The 22,500-nt window shown below is 45.5% G+C and overlaps 1 protein-coding gene across 1 annotated transcript in view; it reads left to right on the plus strand.

Moving 5' to 3' along the window:
- TTC5 (tetratricopeptide repeat domain 5) overlaps positions 1-22,500 on the plus strand; it is an 852,502-nt gene that overhangs the window by 75,400 nt on the left and 754,602 nt on the right. Inside the window, exon 3 of the mRNA XM_044058462.1 lies at positions 12,547-12,758. Coding sequence (XP_043914397.1) covers positions 12,547-12,758 — 212 coding nt within the window. The remainder of the gene's footprint in view (positions 1-12,546; positions 12,759-22,500) is intronic.

Below are 22,500 nucleotides of genomic sequence, written 5' to 3' on the forward strand. Positions count from 1 at the left end.
CCAGCTTGTTTATTTCAGTTTCCAAAGTTGTAGTTCGACCTCTCTTCCATTTCTTATAATTTTTTGTCTCTCATCTTATTCGGATATCTTGTTCTTTTGGAAATATATCCCCCTCATGTTGTATGCCTAGATCCTTAAGTTAAACATTTTTATTTTTTTGCACTCAATTTCTCTTTAAAAACTTTCCACATTCCATCTGCAGTTTTTCCAACACCTCACTCCAGTTTTTTACATAATGACTGTTTTACTTCCATATAATCAGTAATTAACATTCTGTACATTGGTTTAGATTTCAGTTTGGCAGAATTATCTAGCAACAAATTAACCTTTATAACCCCATGATCATTGCGTATCAATGGTGATAAAACTTGACTTGAAGTAAAAAGAAGTTATGTCTTACCATAACGTTCCATCTGTGTTGTTGATCTTCTTCCATTCGCTGATGGGTTCGGTTCCGAGCCCTTGAAACTGAGTCGGCCTAATACCAAGCTCGCATACACCAAAAACTCTCAAGCTAAGCTGCTATCCACAATGCCCTTCTCCCAGTTACCTCAGTTCGAGTTTGCATGAAACATGTAGAAGTAAACGCAGAGGCCATTTCTGCACAAAAAATCTGAAAACACCACAAGGATCTATAAGATCCACCAGGAGCCTTTGGTGGGGGGACGGAGGGTGGGATGCGATGAACGGAAGAAGATCAACAACACAGAGATGGGAGTTTATGGTAAGACATAACTTCTTTATCTGATGTTGTTAATCAGCTTCCCATTCATCACTGATGGGACAGAATCCCAAGCTACTTGAAAACCTAGGTGACCCTTATGGAAGAACATTCCTGAGTACCATTGAGCCAAAGGCCGTTCTTCCCCTGGAGACCATGTCCAATTTGTAATGTTTGATGAAAGTATGGGGTTTAGCCCAAATGTCTGTTGTGCAAATGTCCATAGAAGCTCTGGAGTGAAAAGCATGGCTGTCGTTGAATGAGCTTTGATATGAACAGGTTTAGGTTCATTCGTTTGTGAGTATGAAAAGGTAATACAATCTCTGAGCCATTTTGATAAAGTGACTTTTGATATGGCACATCCCATTTTTGGTCCGGAGAAGGAGATGAAAAGTTGATCTGACTTGCAGATAGATTTAGTCCTATCCAAGTAAAAACGTAATTGTCTATGTACATCCAATGAATGTAAACAGTATTCTCTTTTATTGGAATAATTTGGAAAAAACACTGGGAGCTCAATGGACTGCTTGACAGAGAAATCAGAAATCACTTTGGGGAGAAAAGATGGATTAGTACGAAGAGATACTCTGTGTTTATGAAAGATTAAATATGGACTCTTGATGCATAAGGCTTGTAATTCTGATATCCGTCTAGCTGATGTGACATCCACCAAAAATAGAGATTTCCATGATAGAAATTTAAGGTCACATTTTGCAGCAGGCTCAAAAGGGGGTAAAGAGAGAGACTGTAATACCATAGAGAGATTCCATGTCTCTAAAGGTCGCCTGATTGGAGGTCTGCTATGAAAAACTCCTTTGAGAAAGGTCTTGCCTATGCAGGTGAGGATGAGTGGTACGCCTTCTAGACCGTTATGAAAATTGGAGATAGCTGCCAAGTGGACTTGAATAGTAGAAGCTGATGCTCCATTCTCAAAAAAACTCAGAAAGATATTGAAGTATAACAGATACAGGAGCTGAGAGGGGGGTCTAACATCTGCTTCCACTTATCTCTGTAGAGTTTTCTGGTGGATGGCTTATGGGAGGCCAGAATAATGTTGCGAGAAGGTGAGGAGAGGGTTTCCTGCTTGGCGACTAATGGAAATGGAGAAACCAAGCTGTCAGCTTGAGAGTGGACAGATTTGGGAGAGGTCAACCCTTGGGGTGAGAGATTAGGTCTAAATGAGTGTCCAGGATTCATGGAGGTTATAACAGGTGAGGCCGGAGGAAAGGGAACCACACTTGTTGAGGCCAGAATGGGGCAATGAGATCACCTTGCATCTCAACTGAATTGCTTTCTTCAAAAATGGGGTATTAAGGGAATTGGAGGATAAGCATAGAGGAGACCTGTTGGCCAATCATGAGATAAAGCGTCTCTCAGGGATTCCCCTTCTGGGGGAAAAAGGGCAAAGAAGCTGCTGCATTTGTTGTTTGAAGGGCAAGCAAAGAGATCACAGCAAGGCTGGCCCCAACGGCTGAAAATTTCTGTCACATTCGGATTGAGAGACCACTCATGTGGAAGGAGAATGCATCTGCTCAGCCTATCCGCAATCATGTTGGAGCTCCCTGGGATATGTGTTGCTATAAGAAAGTGGTTGGAAGCTGTCACCCAGTGCCAAATTCTCATGGCCTCTCAACATGGGGGGGGGGTAGGATTTGGTCCCTCCTTGTTTGTTTTTATGTACCAGACTACTGACATATACTGTCTGATTGAATCGCAGTCCCAATGGAAGGAGCAGATGTAGTGCCTGCAACGCCAACAGCACCGCTCTCAATTCCAGAACATTGATATGCAAGTTGGCCTCTAAGTTGGACCATGTGCCTTGGACTGTCTTTCCCTGAAAATAGCCCCCCACCCTATCGGGGAAGCATCCGTGGTCACTGTGGTGTTGGGTTGAGGGATCTGGAAGTGGCAACACCAAAGTTTTTCATCTGGCCTCATTTATCAAAGGAGATTTTGCTTGCAAGCATTGGTAATGATGTTCTTTGAGTTTAGGGGGTAAAGATTTGCCAACCATTGGGACAATAGGAGCCATTGTAACAGTCTCATATGTAATCTTGTCAGAGGAAAAATCAGAATGGCTGCAGCCATAGAACCCAGAGCCTGGAGAACTTCTCTTGCTGACACCTTTCTTTGACAGAGTATCACTTGTACTTGCAATCTTAACCTCTGAAGCCTGTGAACTGGTAGAGATACCAGACATGTTTGAGTATTGAAAACTGCCCCTATAAATTCCGGTTGCTGGGTAGGTTGTAGATTAGGCATCACAGTCCATTGAGAGAAATCCAGAGACTCCACAAGTGAGAGTGTGTAACGGAGGGCTGTAGTCAGGAGATGCTTGGTGGGGGTGTAGAGGAGCCAATCGTCTAAATATGGAAACACCTGGAATCCCTGTAGTCTCAGATGAGCTGTCACCACTGCTAGGCATTTGATGAACACTCTGGGAGCCCATTGAGAGACCAAATGGCAGTGCTCTGAACTGGTAATGATTAGCTCCTAGCCGGAAGTGAAGGAGACTCCTGCAACAGTTGTCTATTTTGATGTGGTAATATGCATCCCAGAGGTCTATCGAGCACATCCAAACATCCTCCCGTAAAAAAGGGACAATGGATTGTATATTGACTGTGGAATTTGGTTTGAACCACTGACTTGTTTAGATGGCTGAGATCCAAAATGGATCTCCAATGCTTGGTCTTTTTTGGCACCAAAAAGAATCTTGAGTAAAAACTGGATCCGCATTGGTCTGGGGAACTGGTTGGATGACTCATTTTGACACAGCTTTCTTATCTCTGAAGCTGCTTCTTCCCTTTGACTGGGGGGAACATTGGGAAAGATGTTCTTCATGTTACACTGTTGCAGTCATTACATTTGGGTTATCTACCTGCAGGTAGCCCTCAGCCGGCCTGAATACTAGAGTCTTGGATTCCTGCGTCGGATGCGGTCTCTTCCATGACATCAGGTTGTCAGGGGTATAAAACATGCAGCCGACGCTATTACATCAGTCTTTCTTGCAAACTGTTTCTGCTTCAGGCACCGCGCGGCAAGTGCCGGTCGGCAGACTCCTGAAATTTTTGTTTTAGAGTTTCAGAACAGAAGTCTTCGAAAAAGCTAAGTACCCAGTTGGGGATCCTTTTTCTTGCTCTTAACCGATGTCAGTAAAAGTTAACAATTGTCTTGTCTTACCTATGGAAAGCAAATACCTCGTAAAGATTTTCATTCGTACTGCATTCCTTGCTTAGACCCAGACCACGACGTCCCTCGCTGTCAGTTTTGTGCCTTAATCTACCCTCGAGCTATTCATCATTGGTCTAGTTTTGCAGAAAATTATTTTGGTACTCAGTTTAACTATCCAGAAATGGCTTCGGTAAGCCATCCGACTACCGATATTCTGAAAAAAAGTAAGGATAAAGACAAAGACAGACCATAGGTGCAACACTGCCAACGATGCTTCCGTTAAGCTAGTTGCCAGTTCACCAGTACTCAGTGAGGTGCTTTCGCAGCCCCTGATACCCGCTACTTCGGATTTGCAGCCTCTTCTGAGACCCGTTTGGAGTCTGATATGCCACAAGATGCTTCTTCGACTATGGAACCTGCGGATGTCTCTACCTTTGATAGGTCCGGAGCTGCTATGCAGGCACCGGCTTCTGAGGGTGTATTCAGGCCTACAGATTTGCATTTTAAACCAACGCCATCTTCTTCATCCTGGCTTAAAACTCGACCCATGCCTAGAAAACTGACGTCCAAACCGCATGGTCAGGCCCATATGCCTAAAAAACAAATGCTTAGAATGGCTGAAGACTTTATTACTTTAAGTAGGGGAAGCCAGCCTTCCCCCTCTAAGAGACCTAAAACTGATTTTCCTTCTGATCAGGATTCTGAAATGTCTGTTTCTTCTGATTACCAGGATTTGCCCTTAGCTACCCATGAGGATTCTGATGCAGAGGATTCCATTCCCTCTGCTTCCCCTTCATTTTTCTTTTGGTGAAACTTTGCACACTCTCTTGGGGAGCATTTCCACTGGGAAAGCCAGGATTACTCTGACTCCAAAAAGAGGCTTAGGGAATTCTTACTCCGCCGTCAACACAGGCCTTTAGCTATCCCTCCTGTTCTGGACATTGTAGATGATGCCTTCTTGGAATCTAGCCTGTCCCCAGACACTTTAACTCCAGCTCCCAGCAAACCTGACAGGTGCTACACAGTACCTGACTCTCGCAAGTTCCTCTTCAAGAATCCTACTGCGGATCCAGAGACCATTTCTGAAGGACCAAAGGGCATTAAGGCTACTGCTGCCAAAAATCCTACCCCCTCTGATAGAGATTCTAGGGCCTTGGACAGATGGGGTAAGAAGGTATACACGTCTGCTACTTTGGCCATTAGGGCCTTAAATTGCCAGTTTCATATGTTAAAAGTATCCGCGGCACATTATGGGACTACTTAAACAGAAAATTATGTTGATTCCTGACTGTGCTGAACATAAAGAATTACAGGATTTAATGCACTCTGCAGAACAAGTTGGTAAACATGCTTTGCAATGTGGTTTTGACTCTTTAGAAACATCTTGCAGGGCTGCTGTCACTGGGTCTGTACTTAGAAGGCATCCTTGGCTTAAGTAGCAGAACTTGCCAGATCATGTTAAAGCTAAATTACTGAATGCTCCCTTAAACCAAGACCACCTGTTTGGCAACAAAGCAGAAGTAGTCCTCAAAAAGATGGGGGGAAAAGCTAAATCTATGCAAACTGTTAAAGATTTCCTGCAAGTACAGCCTCTCAAATTTAGTAGGCATTGGCCTTCAAAGAATTAATCCTTTCCATTCTCTTCCAGGCCTTCTCAGTCCAAACCCAGGAACAGCAGACCACCTAGGTTGCAGCCTCAGGCTACACACAGGCCTAAGCAGTGTGGGGGGGGGGGGGCTCCCACTTCCAAAGCAGGAAGTAGTAAGACACTCCCGTATGGAAAAATGTCACAATGACTTAACCTTAACCCTTCCAAGCCCTGCTCAACTGCCTGCTCCCTTAGGAGGAAAGCTCGCCCTGCATGCAAAAAACTGGAACTCGTTACCCAGGACAAATGGGTTTTAAATATAATTTTCCAGGGATACAGATTCCACTTCCACACCCTACAACCCCAAACAGTTGACCAGACCTACCCCCAAATCAGCGGACAGAGGCTCAACAGCAAGTTATCTCTCTTCTAAGTAGCAGGGCTATTCAACCTGTCCCAGCAGAAGAAAGGGGACAAGGTTTTTATTCAAGACTTTTCCTGGTACCCGGAAAAGACAGCTCCTGGCGTCCTATCCTGGACCTCTCTATTCTAAACACCTTTTTGGTAATCCCAAAATTCAAAATGCTAACACTTCAACAGCTGCTTCCTATGCTAGGCAAAGATGCCTGATTGGCAACCTTAGACTTAAAGGAAGCTTACCTGCACATTCCAGTAAGGGACTCTTGCAGGAAATACCTGCGCTTCAGGCAGGCTCCATGCACCATCAGTTCTCTGCACTTCCCTTTGGCTTATCTACTCTGCACAGGGTATTCAAAAAGTGTCTAGCCCCAGCCATTGCATTTTAAATATACCCATACCTGGACGATTCTGATTCAGGCAGAAAGCCAGGACATGCTATTAAAACATCTGGCATTCGTAAAGAAACTTCTAACCTCGCTGGGGTAACACCATAAACGAAAAGAAATCATCTAATACCCTGCCAGCAGATTGTATTCCTGGGAGCAAGCTTGAATGCAACTTCCCAGATGGCTTACCTCACACCAGAGAAGTTTATTTGACAACCTACTTCAAACTACTGACCACAAAGACTGTGCTATCTGCAAGGAAAAGTTTGCAAGCCCTGAGGTTCATGGCCTCTTGCATTCTACTAATTCTACTAATTCCATATGCAAGACTGCATATGAGGAAACTACAATGGTATCTAAAAAGCCTATGTTGTCAGCATTCTCAGGACCTGGAATCAATGATTCCTATCATTCCTTATATAAAGACAGAGTTCTTTTGGTGGGCAGAGGCCTGCCACTACAACAAGGGGGCTCCCTTTCAATCCACCCCCTGCCACCCAAACCCTAACAGATGCGTCAGACTATGCATGGGGGCTCACTTGGCAGGGCAGTGCATTCAGGGCAAATGGAACCCAATCAGATGCACCTGCATGTCAACCAAAAAGAAATGTTAGCTGTACAGAATTCCCTGACAGCCTTCAAAGACCACATCCTTCCAGGGCAATTATTGGTAAAGACAGACAACACCACAGTTATGTGGTACATAAACAAGCAGGGGGGGAACCCACTCGTACCCTCTCTGCAGACTAGCCATGGCTCTGTGGAACATAGTCTTGAGCTACCAAGTGCACCTATAAGCTCAATTCCTGCCGGGCAAGCTAAATTCACTGGCAGACAACCTAAGCAGAAATCCCATGGACCCAAATTAATGGAAACTGGAACCAAAAATATTCAACCTCTTGAGGAACAAATGGAGGACTCCAGAGATAGACCTGTTTGCCTCCCCCAGAACTACCAATTGGACAAATTCTGCACAAGGACTCTCCACAGTCAAGCTTGGAAAGTGGATGCCCTGTCCTTTACCTGGCAAAGCCTCTCTGTTTATTCCTCCCCCCCCCCTCTGCCTTTCGTCTGGCAAAGATCGAACAGGACAAACCAAGGACAATACTTAATGCACCAGACTGGCTTCACCAGCACTGGTACCCCCTCTTGCGCAGCATGATACTGCTGGATCCATGGCACCTACCTCAGACACCTTCCCTGCTGTCCCAGCAGGCGGGCTGGATTCTGCATCCTTAGCTTCAAACCCTGAACCTTGCAGCCTGGCTAGTTCCTTGAGCTCTCCAATAGTATCCCTCAGTAAGCAGGTGCTAGATGTCTTTCTGGAAGCAAGGAGACCTAGTACTAGAAAATCCTCTACTGAAAAGTGGAAAAGATTCATGCCTCTGCCATTTCAGCACATTGTAATACTAAACCACCCGTCTTCTCTCACCCCCTGTTAAAACAATTCCTCAGAGGGGCTAAAAATTTAGGACCCCCCCAGGCGAGCCCCTACTCCAGCCCGGGACCTTAACTTTGTATTGGAAAAGCTCACTCTCCCACCATTTGAACCAGCTGCAACTGCAGAGTTGAAATTCCTTTCTTGGAAAACAGCCTTCCTTCCTAACCATCACTTCAGCAAGAAGTGTGTCTGAATTACAGGCCATCATGGCAGTGGAGCCCTTCATTATCTTCCATGCAGACAGGATTTCCCTCAGGACCAATCCTTCCTTTATGCCCAAGTTAGTGTCTTGTGTGGCCCTAAATCAATCCATTAATTTGCCTACCTTTTGCCCAAATCCACAAAAGGAGAATGAATTCTGCACTCTTTGAACATGCACAGACAACTTAGATTTTACTTAGATAGGACTAAGCCTCTCAGAAAATCTTAACAGCTGCTAGTTGGCTTTGCTGCAGGGGCAGAGGGGAAGGCCATTTCAAAGCAAACCATTTCTAAATGGATAGCCCATTGCATTCATTTCTGCTATAAGCACCATGGAAAACCTACCCCACAGGAGATAAGATCACATTCTACCAGGGCTGCATCTTCCTCTACAGTCTTTCTCATAGGGGTCCCTACCAGGGAGCTGTGTACATAACTTCACCAAGCATTACCACATGCCTATTTTTTCTAAATCCAGAGCTGGTTTTGCCGGGCTTAATAGCTGGCCCAAATGCTCTGTAAGTTTCTCCTCCCTTCCTTAGCTTTGGGAATCAACCCAAATGTAATGACTGCAACAGTGAAACACGAAGAACATAGTACAGTTGTTTACACTTGCCATAAATGTAGATGTTCAAGTGTATTCACTGTTGCAGTCCTGGTTACCCTCCCTCCAGCCCCCTAACTTCTCTTGGCTCTACCTTTGCTTGTTGTTTTAAGCTTTCTGGTGTATTTGCTTTTTGATGGAGGTGTAACATAACATACAGTTGATTCCCTTTCTGGGGGACACCTGACTTCTGGGGCAAGAAAATCTGATGTAATGGTGTCTGCTGCATGTTTTATACCCCTGACGACCTGACGTCATGGAAGAAGAAGAGACGGCATCTGACGCAGGAATCCAGGACTCAGGTATTCAGGCCGGCTGAGGGCTACCTGCAGGCAGATAACCCAAATGTAATGATTGCAACAGTGAATACACTCTAACATCTACATTGATGGTAAGTGTACACAACTGTACTTTCTTTGTAGGTTTGGGACGTGACGTTAGAGGGATGTAATTGCCTCTGGAGATTATTCTCTGCACCCACCGATATTTTGTAATAGAGTGCCAGGCAGTTTGGTGCAGAGAAAAATGAGCCCCGACTGCTTCCAGAGGAAAGCACTCGGGCAGTGCTTCAGGAGCGTTGATAAGACCGCCTGGAGAAAGAATCCCTGAAGTCTTGATTTCGGGTACCTCCTCTTCCCCTAAAGGGGAGTCTTCCACCATTGGAACCTCCTCTGTCTCTAGGGGAATCCTCACCACGTGCATTGCGGAAAGGACCTTGAGATTTTTTGTGCCATATTTTCCCATGAACGTTGGGGCTTGGAAAAACATAGGCCAATGGCAGACAAGGTTTTTCCATTCTGCTCACACCTGGCTAGTATGTCCTTTACTTTAGAACCAAACAAGGAAGATGGTTCAATAGGGGCATTCAAAAAGGAGGACTTAAAGGAGTCCCTGAGGTCACAGATGCGCATCCAGGCATGACTCCTCATGACTATGCCTGCACCCGCAGCTCTAGCCACCCCTTCGGTTGTGTGGGAGAGCAACCTCATGGACGAGTTGGAGATATACTCAAGGGTGGCAAGTTGAGAGGCAACCTTATCTCGTGCCCTGTCAGAACCTTGACCAGCGACAGCTCCAGAAAGTTCAGAGATCGGATCCCTTTGGAGCCTCGTGAAATGTGCCAAGTAGTTCAGAGACCTGACTGCAAACGTGAAGATAAAACTCGGTTCCCTAGTCTGTCCACCACCCGGGACTCTCTGTTGGGTGGGTGAACAGTAGGACTTTCCTCCACAAGGTCCTTTTTAGTGGCTGCTGCCACCACCACCATAGCATCTACTGGTAAGCTTTTAGACCAGTGGGGAAGCTCCTCTGGTGGGGAAAGAATCTTGTCTGGTCTCCGGGGAATGGCCTCAATAGGATCAGTGTTCTTCTATGCATGCTGCAGGACCAGCTGGACTAACTCGTCGGCAGGTGGGATCACCAAAGAAGTAGAAGGCCGAGAGTGGAAAGCCTGCAGGAAGACTGACTCCTCTGAGGAAGGGTTGGAGGACTTCCAGCCACCCCTGTGTTTCAATATTTCCAGGATGTCTCCAAAGGAGACATTGTTGGGGGGGTGACCATGGGGCCCCTTCCCCATCATTGTAGTTGGTATCCTCTGTGAGAGACTCCTCCGAAGAGTCAAGGTGTTTCCTCTTACACGTCCTCTTCTGGGGGGGGGGGTTCTTCAGTGGGGATGTCTGAAGAAGACTCTGAAGGAAGAATACCCTGAACTGGGGTTTCCTGAGGCTTGTGGTCTTTGTGTCCTGGGGAAGTGACCTTTGCTAGCTGTAGCTCAGAGGGAGCAGGGGGAAGATCCAATGTAGGAGGAGTGCTTCCAGAAGCGAGCACCATCTCCATCACCTGGAAAGCAGGCCTGCTCGAAGAGGAATGGGTGCCTGGAACAGAGTAGGACAATCTCGGAACCGGGGTCACACCCCGCTCCATCTATCCCTCTGGCTGACAACAGCTGGTCCAGCAGGCGCACCACATCGAATTCGGAAAGACTTATGGTGGACCATGTAGACACTCCTGAAGGGGAGTCAGGCCAGTCTAGAAAAGGGCTATAAGTCTTGCCTAAAAACCGGTAAAATTAAGGGGAGTACTGGGTCTGTCATGTTTGAGATGTCGGCACCGAAGACTCTAACTTGGCAACAGGCAATAGAGGAGTCAACGACATTGAGAAGGGACTCTGTGCCAAGGAGGTACTCGGAGTCGAGTTATTATCGGCTCCAAAAGGATTATCGGAACTGCCTTTGGTGCGCTAAAAGGTGAAGTCTGTGCAGAAACTATCAAAGACAGTAAGGTCGGAGCCGTAGTTGTCACTGTAGTTATGACTGGTGCCATAGAGGCCAGTGAAGGTGGCATCAACGTCGAAGTTTTTGTAATGTCTATAATGTCGGACTTAGAAGCAGCTGGAGCTGAGCTTGGAGCAGAAACAACAGTTAGTCAGAGCCGAGGAAGCAATCTTGTGTTCGGTAGAAGATTTGCGAGCCTTGTGTTTGTGAGACTTGCCCTTATCACCATCTGGTGAAGAGGGATCGGAATGTGGACATTTTTGTCCTTCACTGGAGGAGTCGAGACCTCAGACACAGGGCCTCTGAGAAAGGTGAGGTTAACAGGCCTTTCAAGATAAGTTTATTTTTTTCTCTCGTTCAGCATCCGCTGACTAAAACTCAGACAAACCTCGCAAGGAGGTTTCACAGAGAGGTGAGAACCCCCCAGACAATAGACATCATCATCGTGCAAGTCACTGTTAGGAAGTTTGACATTGCAGGAAGTGCAATGTTTGAATCCTGAAGTCCCTTTTTTTCAGACCTATCCAAATACACACAAAACAAACAAATTGCTGCTAGAAAGTGAGAAAAAAAGAGGCAGAAAGGGAAGATGCCAGCGATGGTATCAAATTATACCATAAGGGTAGGAGTGGACATAACCAACGATGGTATAAGAAATACCCAATGGGTAGAGCTAGATAAATAAATAGGGTAGAAAAATTAGTTAGTTTAGAAAAAAGGTTGAAAATGCACAAATATTCGTAAAAATATGACGCTCAGCTGGAGAGCTCGGTGAAACGCTGCTATATGGCTGCACGGCAAATGAGATCTGAGGTAACTGGGAGAAGGTCATTGTGGGTAGCAGCTTAGCTCGAGAGTTTTTTGGTGTATGCGAGCTTGGTAATAGGCTGACTCGGTTCCCAGGGCTTGGAACCGAACCCATCAGTGATGAATGGGAAGAAGATTAACAACATCAGATCAGTAATTTCTTTAAGAACACAAACAATGTCTAGTATGTTCCATCCCCTGGTAGTTTTTTCTTCCTTTTTTTTGCTTTTTAGGAAGGAGTGGACCATAGGAATATACTAGGGCAGGAACTTAAGTTATCTGTGCTCATTTTCACCAAGCAGTATAAGTTAGACTCTTTTGTATAACCTGAGCAGGCTTTGCTCAGACTGTTCTCCGCAGACTTCTGAACTCTGATATTCCTCTTTTCCACTTCTTGCTTTCCTTACTAAGCTGTGGTATTCAACTCATGTAGCTTAGGTTACTGCAGCATGATGAATGAACGTTGTACAGTTGTGCAAGGAAACTCACCAGAAGAGTAGACATTCTAATAGAGCACTGTTGTAGTAGAAACACCCTGATCAATGACTTTGTACTGCTCTTTTTGAGCTGTGTGGCATTTAAGGTACATGGAAACTGCCCTGAAGCTTTGGAAGCTGGCCAGTTCCCAAATCTTTCAGGATATCCCATTTAGCATAGGCTGCTGCAGCAAGCAATCGATTTGAACATCTACTGTTGTGGTAAGTTTACTTGCATGACTACTTTCCTGCTTCCTCCAAGTCATTACAGTGGATGAAGGTCCTGCAGAGCACCATTAGTGAGTAAATTATAAAAGCTGCTGTCTAACAAAACCTGCAGATTTATCAGCCCCCCCCCAAAAAAAAAAAAATAAAATAAAAATGCAGTGACATAGCATGAACTAGTCTGCTGTTTTTCTAAAAGTTTTTTTTTTTTTTTTTGTGTGCGTGTCTTACAGGCTGTTCAAAGAACAAAGCACAGTATCTATTGCTGAAAGGGAAAGCTCTGAATGTGACCGTAGATTATAGCCCCAAAGCTGAGGAGGCACTGGCCAAAGCTGTAAAATTGGACCCAACCTTGGTGGAGGCTTGGAACCAGCTTGGGGAGGTATACTGGAAAAAGGGACAAGTCGTGGATGCAAAAACGTGCTTCTCTGGAGCTCTTAAACATGTAAGCAGTTAATGGATAAGACCTTGCGTTGCTTTCTGAAGATTAATGTTTGAGTAGTGCATGAAATACTGTGCTGCATTGCTTTATACTGACTAGTTCTGACATTTAATTTTATGATGATGCTGAAGATGTGCAACAAAAAAAAGGAAGTGGGTCCATTATATTGTTTTGTTGTTAAATGGCCTACTGATTGTAATGCTGGCCTACTGATTGTAATGCTGTATCTTTTACTGGCTGTTTTCCACAACTGTATATTACAGCCATCGTACTCTGTACTTCTTCTCATGAGGGTATGAATCCCACTCTGTCACCTTATAATTTTTTTTTTGCTGGTCTTAGATTCCCTGCTTCTTGTTTATGAAGTATTGCACCCTACCCCACCAGCTTTTTAACAGTTCTGGGTAGTAAGTTGTCCTTTGTGATGTTTCTGATGTCCATGATGCTTGTTTCTGCTAACAGTTGCATGTCCAGCACTATATTTTATATTTTGTGAACCTCTCTTTTTCTTGATTCCTTGACCTGTTGTACCTGCAGTGTAGTGTGTTGCCAGGCCCTGAGGTATGTTGCTGCTTGATATTTACATTAGTCATTCATACTGTGTTGCACTGCGGTGGTGGTGCTGCGGTAGCGTTGTTGCCTCACAGTAAGACGCCCTGTTCGATTCTCAGCTAGAGTGTCTTCTGTGTGGAGACATGTGTGAATGGGCGTACCTTTGTTGAAGGTTGTGCGTCAGGGCCGGCAACTCAGCACGTAAAAATCTACTGCCAGTCATTAGCGGACCGGAGTTCCGCTGTGGCGACCCCTAACTGGGAAAAGCTGAAAGACACAACATACATACTGTGTTGCAGAATTTTCCATTGGCCTTGTGTATATTACAGAATCTGCTGTCTATTGGTCTGTCTTGTACATGTGTCTTAATTCTTTTTGGTGCGTCTTCTACAATGAAGCATACTTTTCTGGGCTTGTGTATCCTGTATTATAGGCTCTCCCTATGTCTCTTGCATACCTTGTGTGCACTGCATTTGTAACTTGATATGGTGTGTCTTGCATTTTAGCCTGCTTCTCTGGATTTGCATCTGATGCAGTGTAGCTTAGTGTCCAATATTAAGCATTGTCCCTTTTTGCTTTGACTAGTGCATTGTGGCCTGCTTCCTCAGACTTGTATTATTTAAAGATTAGCTTGCTTTTTTAAATCTTGTGTTTTCCATAGTCTAAACATTAGCTGTTAAAGGATAGAACCTTACAAGGTAGCTTTCTGAAGATGAGTGTTTGTGTAGGACATGAGGTACTGAGATCCAATGCTTTAAGGCTTTCAAACCGCTGACTAAGTCTGACTCTTAATTGCAGGCTAATTCTAAAGGTGCACTCCTAAGTGTGAGCACTGTGTTGCAGTCTTACTTTACTGCAGGCTTGTGTTACAGGATTTGCACTGATTCGACAAGCGGCTACTAGCTGATTTCTTGTAGTACTGTTGTCTTGCATTGTTTAATGATGTGTTTATGGGCTGCAATTTTAAACATGCCACAAGATTCAGCAAGCTCTGTACTGTGTGCAGGAATAGTGCAAGAGCTGCTGCACGCGATATGGCAGACGAGCGATCCAGGAACGAGCTCCCAGGAATTGCACGAGCACTCCTACACTATTTCTGCATGGACACCACTGCTCTATGCTAATTACCCCATTTGCTGGTGAAAACCATGCAAATGAGGTGAATTAGCGATCCAGGAAGCTGACAGGCATCTGTGCAGGAATAGTGTAACCTGCAGAAATGTATTCGGTTACTAACTGAATACATTTCTGCAAATTACAAAACCGAGGCATGACAGCTCCAAAGAAAGCATGTGTTCAATGTGTAGCCATGCCAGTGGGCGAATATATGGCCATTGGCATGGGAAATAGTTGCAAACTCATAAAAAATAACCTTTTTTTTGGCCCATTTTGGCCGTTTAAACATAGGGCAGCAGTGTGCAAGCGGGATCGGCCTGAAAATAAGAATAAAAGTTGGAAATAAGCTTTTAAACCCCAATCAGCATTTTGCCATGATAGTCAATGGCATGCATAAGACAACAATACCAGGGAATAGTGGTTGCTAAGGGGGAAGGCTCTGTGTGAGTGTGGTAACTATGAATTAGCATTCTGGTTTATGCAGATTTATGATTAATACTGAGTGACAGATTTCCTCTCAGTGTTAGCTTGCACCCAACCATGTAGGTGCAGCAACACCATGGTATAAGAGGTAGATGACCTCATAAGGGGGAGTGTCATGAATGCTGTAAGCTTATTGGAGCTCTGTGGCCCGTGTTTGCCCTTAGCTAAGCACAGCTAAGGAAGGGGAGAGTGTCTGAGGCTGCCTAGCAGTGTTTACATTGCCTAAACCAGTGTGCACGGCACGCACTGGGTTTAAAAAAAAAAAAAAAAACACAGGAAATAGCAGCTCTGTTCACATCTGAGCACTGGGTGTGCAAGGCGCACCTCGGGGCTTAAACGGGAAGGCAATGGGAAGGGAAAACAGCAGTAAGAAGGCAATCAAGGAGAAGTAGCGTAGCTGGCAGTTGAAATGTATCAGAATCAGTCAATTACACAGGCAGCAGCCCAGCCCAGCACACTACTATAAATTATGCAAACTCCTTTCACTCTAGTTTTTCCCACAAACTCTACACCACCGGAGTACATAGATGGGGAAATTTTACCTGACAAAACTAACAAAATGTTAGAGGCTGCTGTTGTTGTCATACATCACTATGTGGAAGAGACTGGGGGTGATGAGGATGTGAATGCTGATGACCAACCCACAGTGAGGAGGAAGAGAAGAGTGTACAGACCCAGAGTAACCTACCAGAGGCTACATGAGCTAGAGATATTGGAGCGCTATAGGGACATTTTACAGCAAATTGTTGAGCTGTGCCGGCCATGCCTCACACACAGAACCAACAGAGGGGAACCCATCCCTTTAGATACCAAGGTATATGTAGGGTTAAGAATACTAGCCACAGGTACCTTCCAAAGGCCAACTGGGGATCTCACAGGGATCAGCATCCAGTGTATTCCACCAGTTCCTGGATGCCATGTCAGAACATGCCAGTGAACACATATATTTCCTCAACACCCATGAGGCGTTGACCACAATGTGTCTCTTCCACCAAATAGCAGAATACCCTGAGGTAGTGGGTGCTACAGACTGCACGCACATAAACATCAAAGCACCACCCGGTGAGCAGGGTAGGGTGTACATAAACCGCAAGGGCTTCCCCTCCATCAACTGCCAGGTCATGTGCAATGCCCAGGGCATTATCTTGAATGTGTGTGCTGGCAGCCCTGGAAGCTATCACGAATCCCACATCTGGCATGTGACACCGCTGTACCAGAAATTTGCCAGTGGGGACATCCCATATGGCCATCTAGTGGGGGATGCTGGTTACACAATGGAGCCGTGGCTGATGACACCCATCAGAAATGCACACACACACACACACACACACACACACACACACACACGAAGAAGAACTCCATAATGAGGCACATGCACAAACCAGAATCATAATAGAGCATGTGTTTGGGATGCTCAATTCACGGTTCCGGTGCCTGCACATATCCGGTGGAGCCTTGCAGTACTCTCCAACTATGTGTACACAAATTTTCATTGTATGTTCCATGGTACACAATATGATCCTGCAGAAACAGCTGCAGCAGGAACAGCACAGGGCAGGGCCACACAGCCCCCCCACCATTGCCAAGGCCATCACAGGCACAGAGGGACTCTGAGGAGGAACAACCTGAGCCTGCCCATGTAGGAAGAAGAGGGCGTGCCCAGTATCCCAGGCTTTGGCAAAGAGGCAACGCATAGCACATACACTGACATGGTAGGGACCCAGGGAATGACACCTCTCTCTGACTCGCACATACAGTAAAAGGGATGCCAAACATGACACTACCTGTGCTTTACCATGTATGGGGAGTGTACTATGTGCATCCGACATAGTCAGCCCTCCAGCACCATCCTCAATACTGGTACAGCCACAACAAGGTAAGTTGCTCTTCCTATCAATTGCTGATTGGAGTAGTATGTTCTGCTAGTTGTGTCTATGGTATGGATGTGAGCATGCAAGGGAATCGGGTAGCTGAATGGGATGGCAGCAGGTAGTGGACACCTATATGGGCAGCATGAAATCCATAACAAATACTGGTGTCAACAAAGTAGGCAGTACTAGACAAGGTGAAAAATCCCACTGCAGTACATGTGGTGGCCCAAATGTCTGTCCATAGGACACACATATGCATGTCAGTGAGGCTCACATACCCAACACCAGCCTCAGCCAGCAGGACAGGTGTAGATGACCATAAAGAAAGGCTGTGTTAAGGCTTCCAATTGATGGCAATGGTGAATAGCCCCCCCTCCAGACCTACACAAACAGACTGCAACAGGTCTGGCAGTTGTATGTTAGTTCGGAAGGGTAAGAAGTCTGAAATTGAAATGTAGGTCAATAAAACCTAAGATCTGTACTCTACTGATATGCCTGTAGTCTGCATGATAAGTCAGAATACAAAATGAACTGGAAGCCAACAGAGTACTTGAAATACCAGTACAGTCATAGCAAATTTTTACTGTTGTCAGATGCCCCCCCAATCCTATGTAGAAATGCAGTAACATGTACGTGTGGGTTTAATAACAGTGGAGCACAGATTACCTGAGCTGCCTCAATTTACAGGCTAGATTGTTGCATGTGTACAATATGCAGGGGTCTGTCTGTTAGGTTGCTGTGTGTGCTATATTGTGTGGAAGTGGTCACCAGGTAGGCATGGAGGGTTGTGTCTTGGTGACCAGTACTGTTGATGACAGGGCCATGTTCCAACAAACTGCAGTGCCAGCCATAATGCATCTCAGCAATACCCATTTCAGCAGTCATCCATACTCATTGTCCAGATGTCAATATCTTTCACCATCTGAAAGATGGACATGCCATGAATGTGTGGGCCCAGACATACACACAGTACACAAGTGGAAGTAGCCTAGACAGAGTACATACAATGTAACTGTCAGCTGCACACACCTTTGGAATTGTACAGACAGATTAGCAGCACATTAGCTGTCTGTGTAGTATGGAATACTGATGTAGTCTGGCCAATCACTAGCAGACCACAAAAGGCACAGTTATGAAGTAATGAGAGACTGCCTATGTCCCTGCACAAGGCAGCATAAGGGGAATGTCCCCGGTATGTCTGTGAGTTAGCTGCAAGAAGCTTCCTTATCACACATGCATTCATCTCACCCCACCATTGGCCACAGGTTTATCACAGGTCATATCCCTGCTGTTGGGAATGAGTACAGTATGACCCCCCACTTCTGTATGGGAATACCTACATAATGCAGCATGCTGAAGAGATATCCTATGCAGGCGTGTCCCTAGCTGTAAGCAGCACCCTGCCAGCATCCAGACCAATGGATTAATATGGACAGGAACTACTGCCATTAACATCTCGCACACTTACCGTGTCACCCCAGGGGAATCCAGTGGCTCGCAGCCTGGGAATGTAGGAGTGACAGAATGCACTGGCCTACTACAGATGGTCTGCACCAGTACCAAATGGCCTACAGTCCTCTGTCAAAGGCCTGTACCTCACCTGTAGTGCCAATGTATGGCATCTCATGGGGTCCCAACTAACAACCTAACGTAGTCAACAGAACACAAATGCAAGGCCATGTTGACAAATCCCAGTAGAATGCCCACCATGTCCTACTGCATGAACTGTAGACCAACCCCTAAATACCGCTGGGATGAAGGGACAACTGTAGGGATACTTCTCAGATATTGCATGCATAAAGTTAGAAAGAGAATAGAATAACAAGAGTGGGGGTGTAGAAGCATGGATGTCACGGAGTGTGTGAAGTCTGAAATTCTGATGCGTGCCCATACTACCCCTGCCTGCAAACCCAGTAATGGGTGGCTACAAACCTGCTCGTAAACCACAATGTGAAGGGGAACTGACCAGGTATATGACCCCTGCCTCTGGGTAACCTGGGTGAATCTGTACAGCTGAGAGGTGTGGCCACAGCAGGATATAGCCATTCTTTTATGTCAATTATATGTACAAGCAGGGGATCCTCAGCCACCACAGTACTAAGGTGCTGGACCATTTACACAGACCCATCAGCAAATGTCTGCAGCTACCCCTCCAGAATGGCGTAAGTGTGCAAGAATATGTAGGCTGCAGACCACAATACTGGACACAGCTTCATTCATCTTGTATTTCCCAGGAAATATAACTGTGAGCAAATAAGTAATCTGTTGGTAGTTGATGACATACATCAGTGTAAAACAGTACACGTGTGAATTTCTCTGCTAACACCAACCATGTAACACAAGTAGAACAGACACGATAGTTACAGTATCCCACTATCTTTCGCCCATAGTGACTCCATATTGTCAACCTATCTACACATATCCTGCAGAAACAGGTCACTAGCTGTAGGTGTAGAACACCAAATCCTGGGCTGGAATACACCTACCTGGAATGGATTCACGCACTCAGTGCAGGTCATACTGGGCATGCTCCTACACTTAGAGAAAGGAAGCCCATGTCTGACAACAACAGTGGACTATACATATATTTCAGTCGCAGATGTCTGTGCACACACCACATTGCACACCATTCATGCTTTGCACACACATTGGATAGGAATTCTCACATATCCAAGGCCAACACACTATAAAAAGAAGTTATGTCCTTACCATAACGTTCCATGTGGAGTGTTCATCTCGCCTTGGTTATTACACATGGGTTATCCTCGGCTCCGTGCCGGCCGACTGCAAGCTCTGCATCGAGAAGAAGCTCGAGGACATGTAATACCCACAATCCCCCTCTGCCATTACCTCAGATCTAGTTTGCAAGCAAACCAGACAACAATCACGCATACATGCCAAACTATATACATAATTACATATATACAAACATACCAAGGGTATGATAGCAACACCAACACTGCAACAGCAGAAGGAGAATACTCCAGACCAGGCACCAAATCGACGTTCTTCCTAAGGGTGGGAAGGGTGGGAGTGTAAAGGCGAGATGAACACTCCACATGGAGCGTTATGGTAAGGACATAACTTCTTTATGTGAGAGTGTTCAATCTCTTTGTTCTTACACATGGGTAGCGTCCTAGCTCCATGATCCTGAGGAACTCAAGGGAGAACGTTCTTGAGCACAGTGGAACCAAAGGTTGCCCTATCCCTAGAAACCCTGTCCACTTTGTAATGAGAGATAAATGTATGTGGTTTAGCCCAAGTAGCAGCCGCAATGATGTCTAAAGGTAAGAGCTGCATGAGCCAAAGATGTAGAAATTGCTCTGGTAGAATGTCCTCTGGGTTTTGCTGATAATGTTTGATCAGAATTTTCATAAACATAAATGATACAATCAGTTAGCCACTTAGAAAGAGTTCGTTTCGTAACTGCAAGACCCTTTCTGCTGTCAGCAAAAGCTATAAATAGCTGATCAGATTTCCTGTGATCTTTTGTTCTATCTAAATAAAATCTGAGTTGTCTATGGACGTCCAGTTTGTGCAACATATACTCTAATTTATTAGAGTGGTCTTTAAAGAAGGTGGGTAATTCAATGGACTGATTAATATTACTAGTAGAACAAACTTTGGGAAGAAAGGATGGATTAGTGCGTAGGGATACTCTGTCAGAATGAAAAATTAAATAGGGATGTTTGACCGAAAGGGCCTGCAGCTCAGACACCCGTCTAGCCGATGTAATAGCCACTAGAAATAATGTTTTCCATGACAAAAATTTCAAAGTGCAACTTGAAGCTGGTTCAAAGGGTGGTAGCATCAATAGAGAGCAACAAATTTAAATTCCACGGTGATGTCGGGCTTCTGACTGGTGGTCTGATATGAAAGGAACCTTTAAAAAGGCTTTACAGAGTCTGTGAGCCATAATAGGTGCACCACTTTCTTCTATATGATAGCTAGAAATGGCAGCCAACTGTACTCTTAAGGTGGCAGAGCCTCCTTCCTGAAATAATTTTAGAAATTCTAAGACCTTATTCAGGAGCTGTAACAGGGTCCAACTGATGTGACCCAGAAGACAAAACGTTTCCATTTACTAGTATAAGTCTTTGTAGTGGAAACTTTATGAGAAGCTACCAAAATATCTTGAACCGCCGATGTAAGGGGCATTGACCTGGCTAAACAGCCAAGCTGCTAGATGGAGAGATTCCAGGATGGGTGAGGAACTCCTGACGAGTGAGTCAGTAGATCTGGCTCTGGGTCCAGCATCCAAGGTCGTGATGCAAGAGAAAGGGAACCAAATTTGACGAGGCCAGAGCCAATGAGAATTATAGTCCTCTGAAGGTTGTTTGCTTTCTGCAGAAACTTTGCAATCAGGGAAATGGAGGAAAAGCATATAGGAGACCGGGGCCAATCGTGCACCAGCTGCGTCCTTGGGACTTCCCTGGAGGTAATAGGGCAAAGTAGCTCCTGCATTTGGCGTTCATTGGAGCAAACAGATCGCAGGTAGGCTGGCCCCATTTGCGAAAAATCTTTTCGCGACTGACTGTTTGAGGGACCACTCGTGAGGCAATAGTATTGCCCTGCTCAGCCTGTCGGCTATGACGTTGGATGACCCGGGATGTGCGTTGCGATCAGAAAGCGACCGTGGACTCTGCCCATTGCCAAATTCTCATGGCCTCTCTGCATAGTTGGTAGGACCTGGTTCCCCTTGCTTGTTTATGTACCAGACTACGGACATGTTGTCTGTCTGAACTGCAATGGTCCCTGGAGGAAGAAGGGAGCAAAGTGTTGCAAAAACACTGCCCTCAACTCCAGAACATTGATGTGCAGATTGTACTCCAGATTGGTCCATTCGCCTTGGACTGTCTGTCCCTGAAAGATGCCCCCCCACCCTATCAGCGAAGCGTCCGTGGTTATCGTTGCTGACGGTGTGGGTAGCACACTTGGTCTTCCGCGGATAGGTTGCAAGTCTGTAACCACCACCTTAGGTGTGATTTGCATGTTTTCGTTATCAATATTTCGTGAGTCAGTGGAAGTTGTTGGAATGACCATTGTGCAAATAGAAGCCATTGTAGCACTCTCATGTGCAGTCTTCCCAATGGTATTGCTATGAGAGAAGCTGCCATGAGACCCAGAACTTTCAAAACAATTTTTGCTGGGGATTTTCTGGATGACAGCAGAAGGGAAATGTTGAATTGAAGTGCTACTATTCTTTCTGTCGGAAGTTTTAGAACTAACTGACGAGTATCTAATTCCGCTCCTATGAATAAGATATGCTGTGATGGCTGTAGCAAAGATTTCTCGAAATTTACTGAAATGCCAAGGTGTGTGCAAAGTTGTAGGAGTAATCCCTGGCATGTATCAGTTGACGCCTGGTGGTGGCAGACAGGAGCCAGTCGTCCAGATACGGAAACACCTGGAATCCTAGGCCTCAGATGAGGCGCTACCACTGCCATGCATTTGGTGAAGACCCTGGGGCTGTGGTCAGACCAAAGGGCAGGGCTCGAAACTGATAGTGACTGGCTCCCAGCCGGAAGCGCAGAGTGATCTCTGGACGCCCTGGCCATTTTGATGTGGTAGTATCGTCCTTCAGATCTATTGAGCACATCCAGTCGTCCTTCCGTAAGAATGGAAGGATCGAAGCGTGACCATTCGAACTTTTCCTTCTTGACAAAGGTGTTGAGATGACTTAGGTCCAGAATTGGCCTCCAGTCCCTGTTTTCTTTGGAACT

The sequence above is a fragment of the Protopterus annectens genome, chromosome 16.part0 (genome assembly GCF_019279795.1).
Source record: "Protopterus annectens isolate FY-2018-M chromosome 16.part0, PAN1.0, whole genome shotgun sequence".
Classification (NCBI taxonomy): Eukaryota; Metazoa; Chordata; order Ceratodontiformes; family Protopteridae; genus Protopterus; species Protopterus annectens.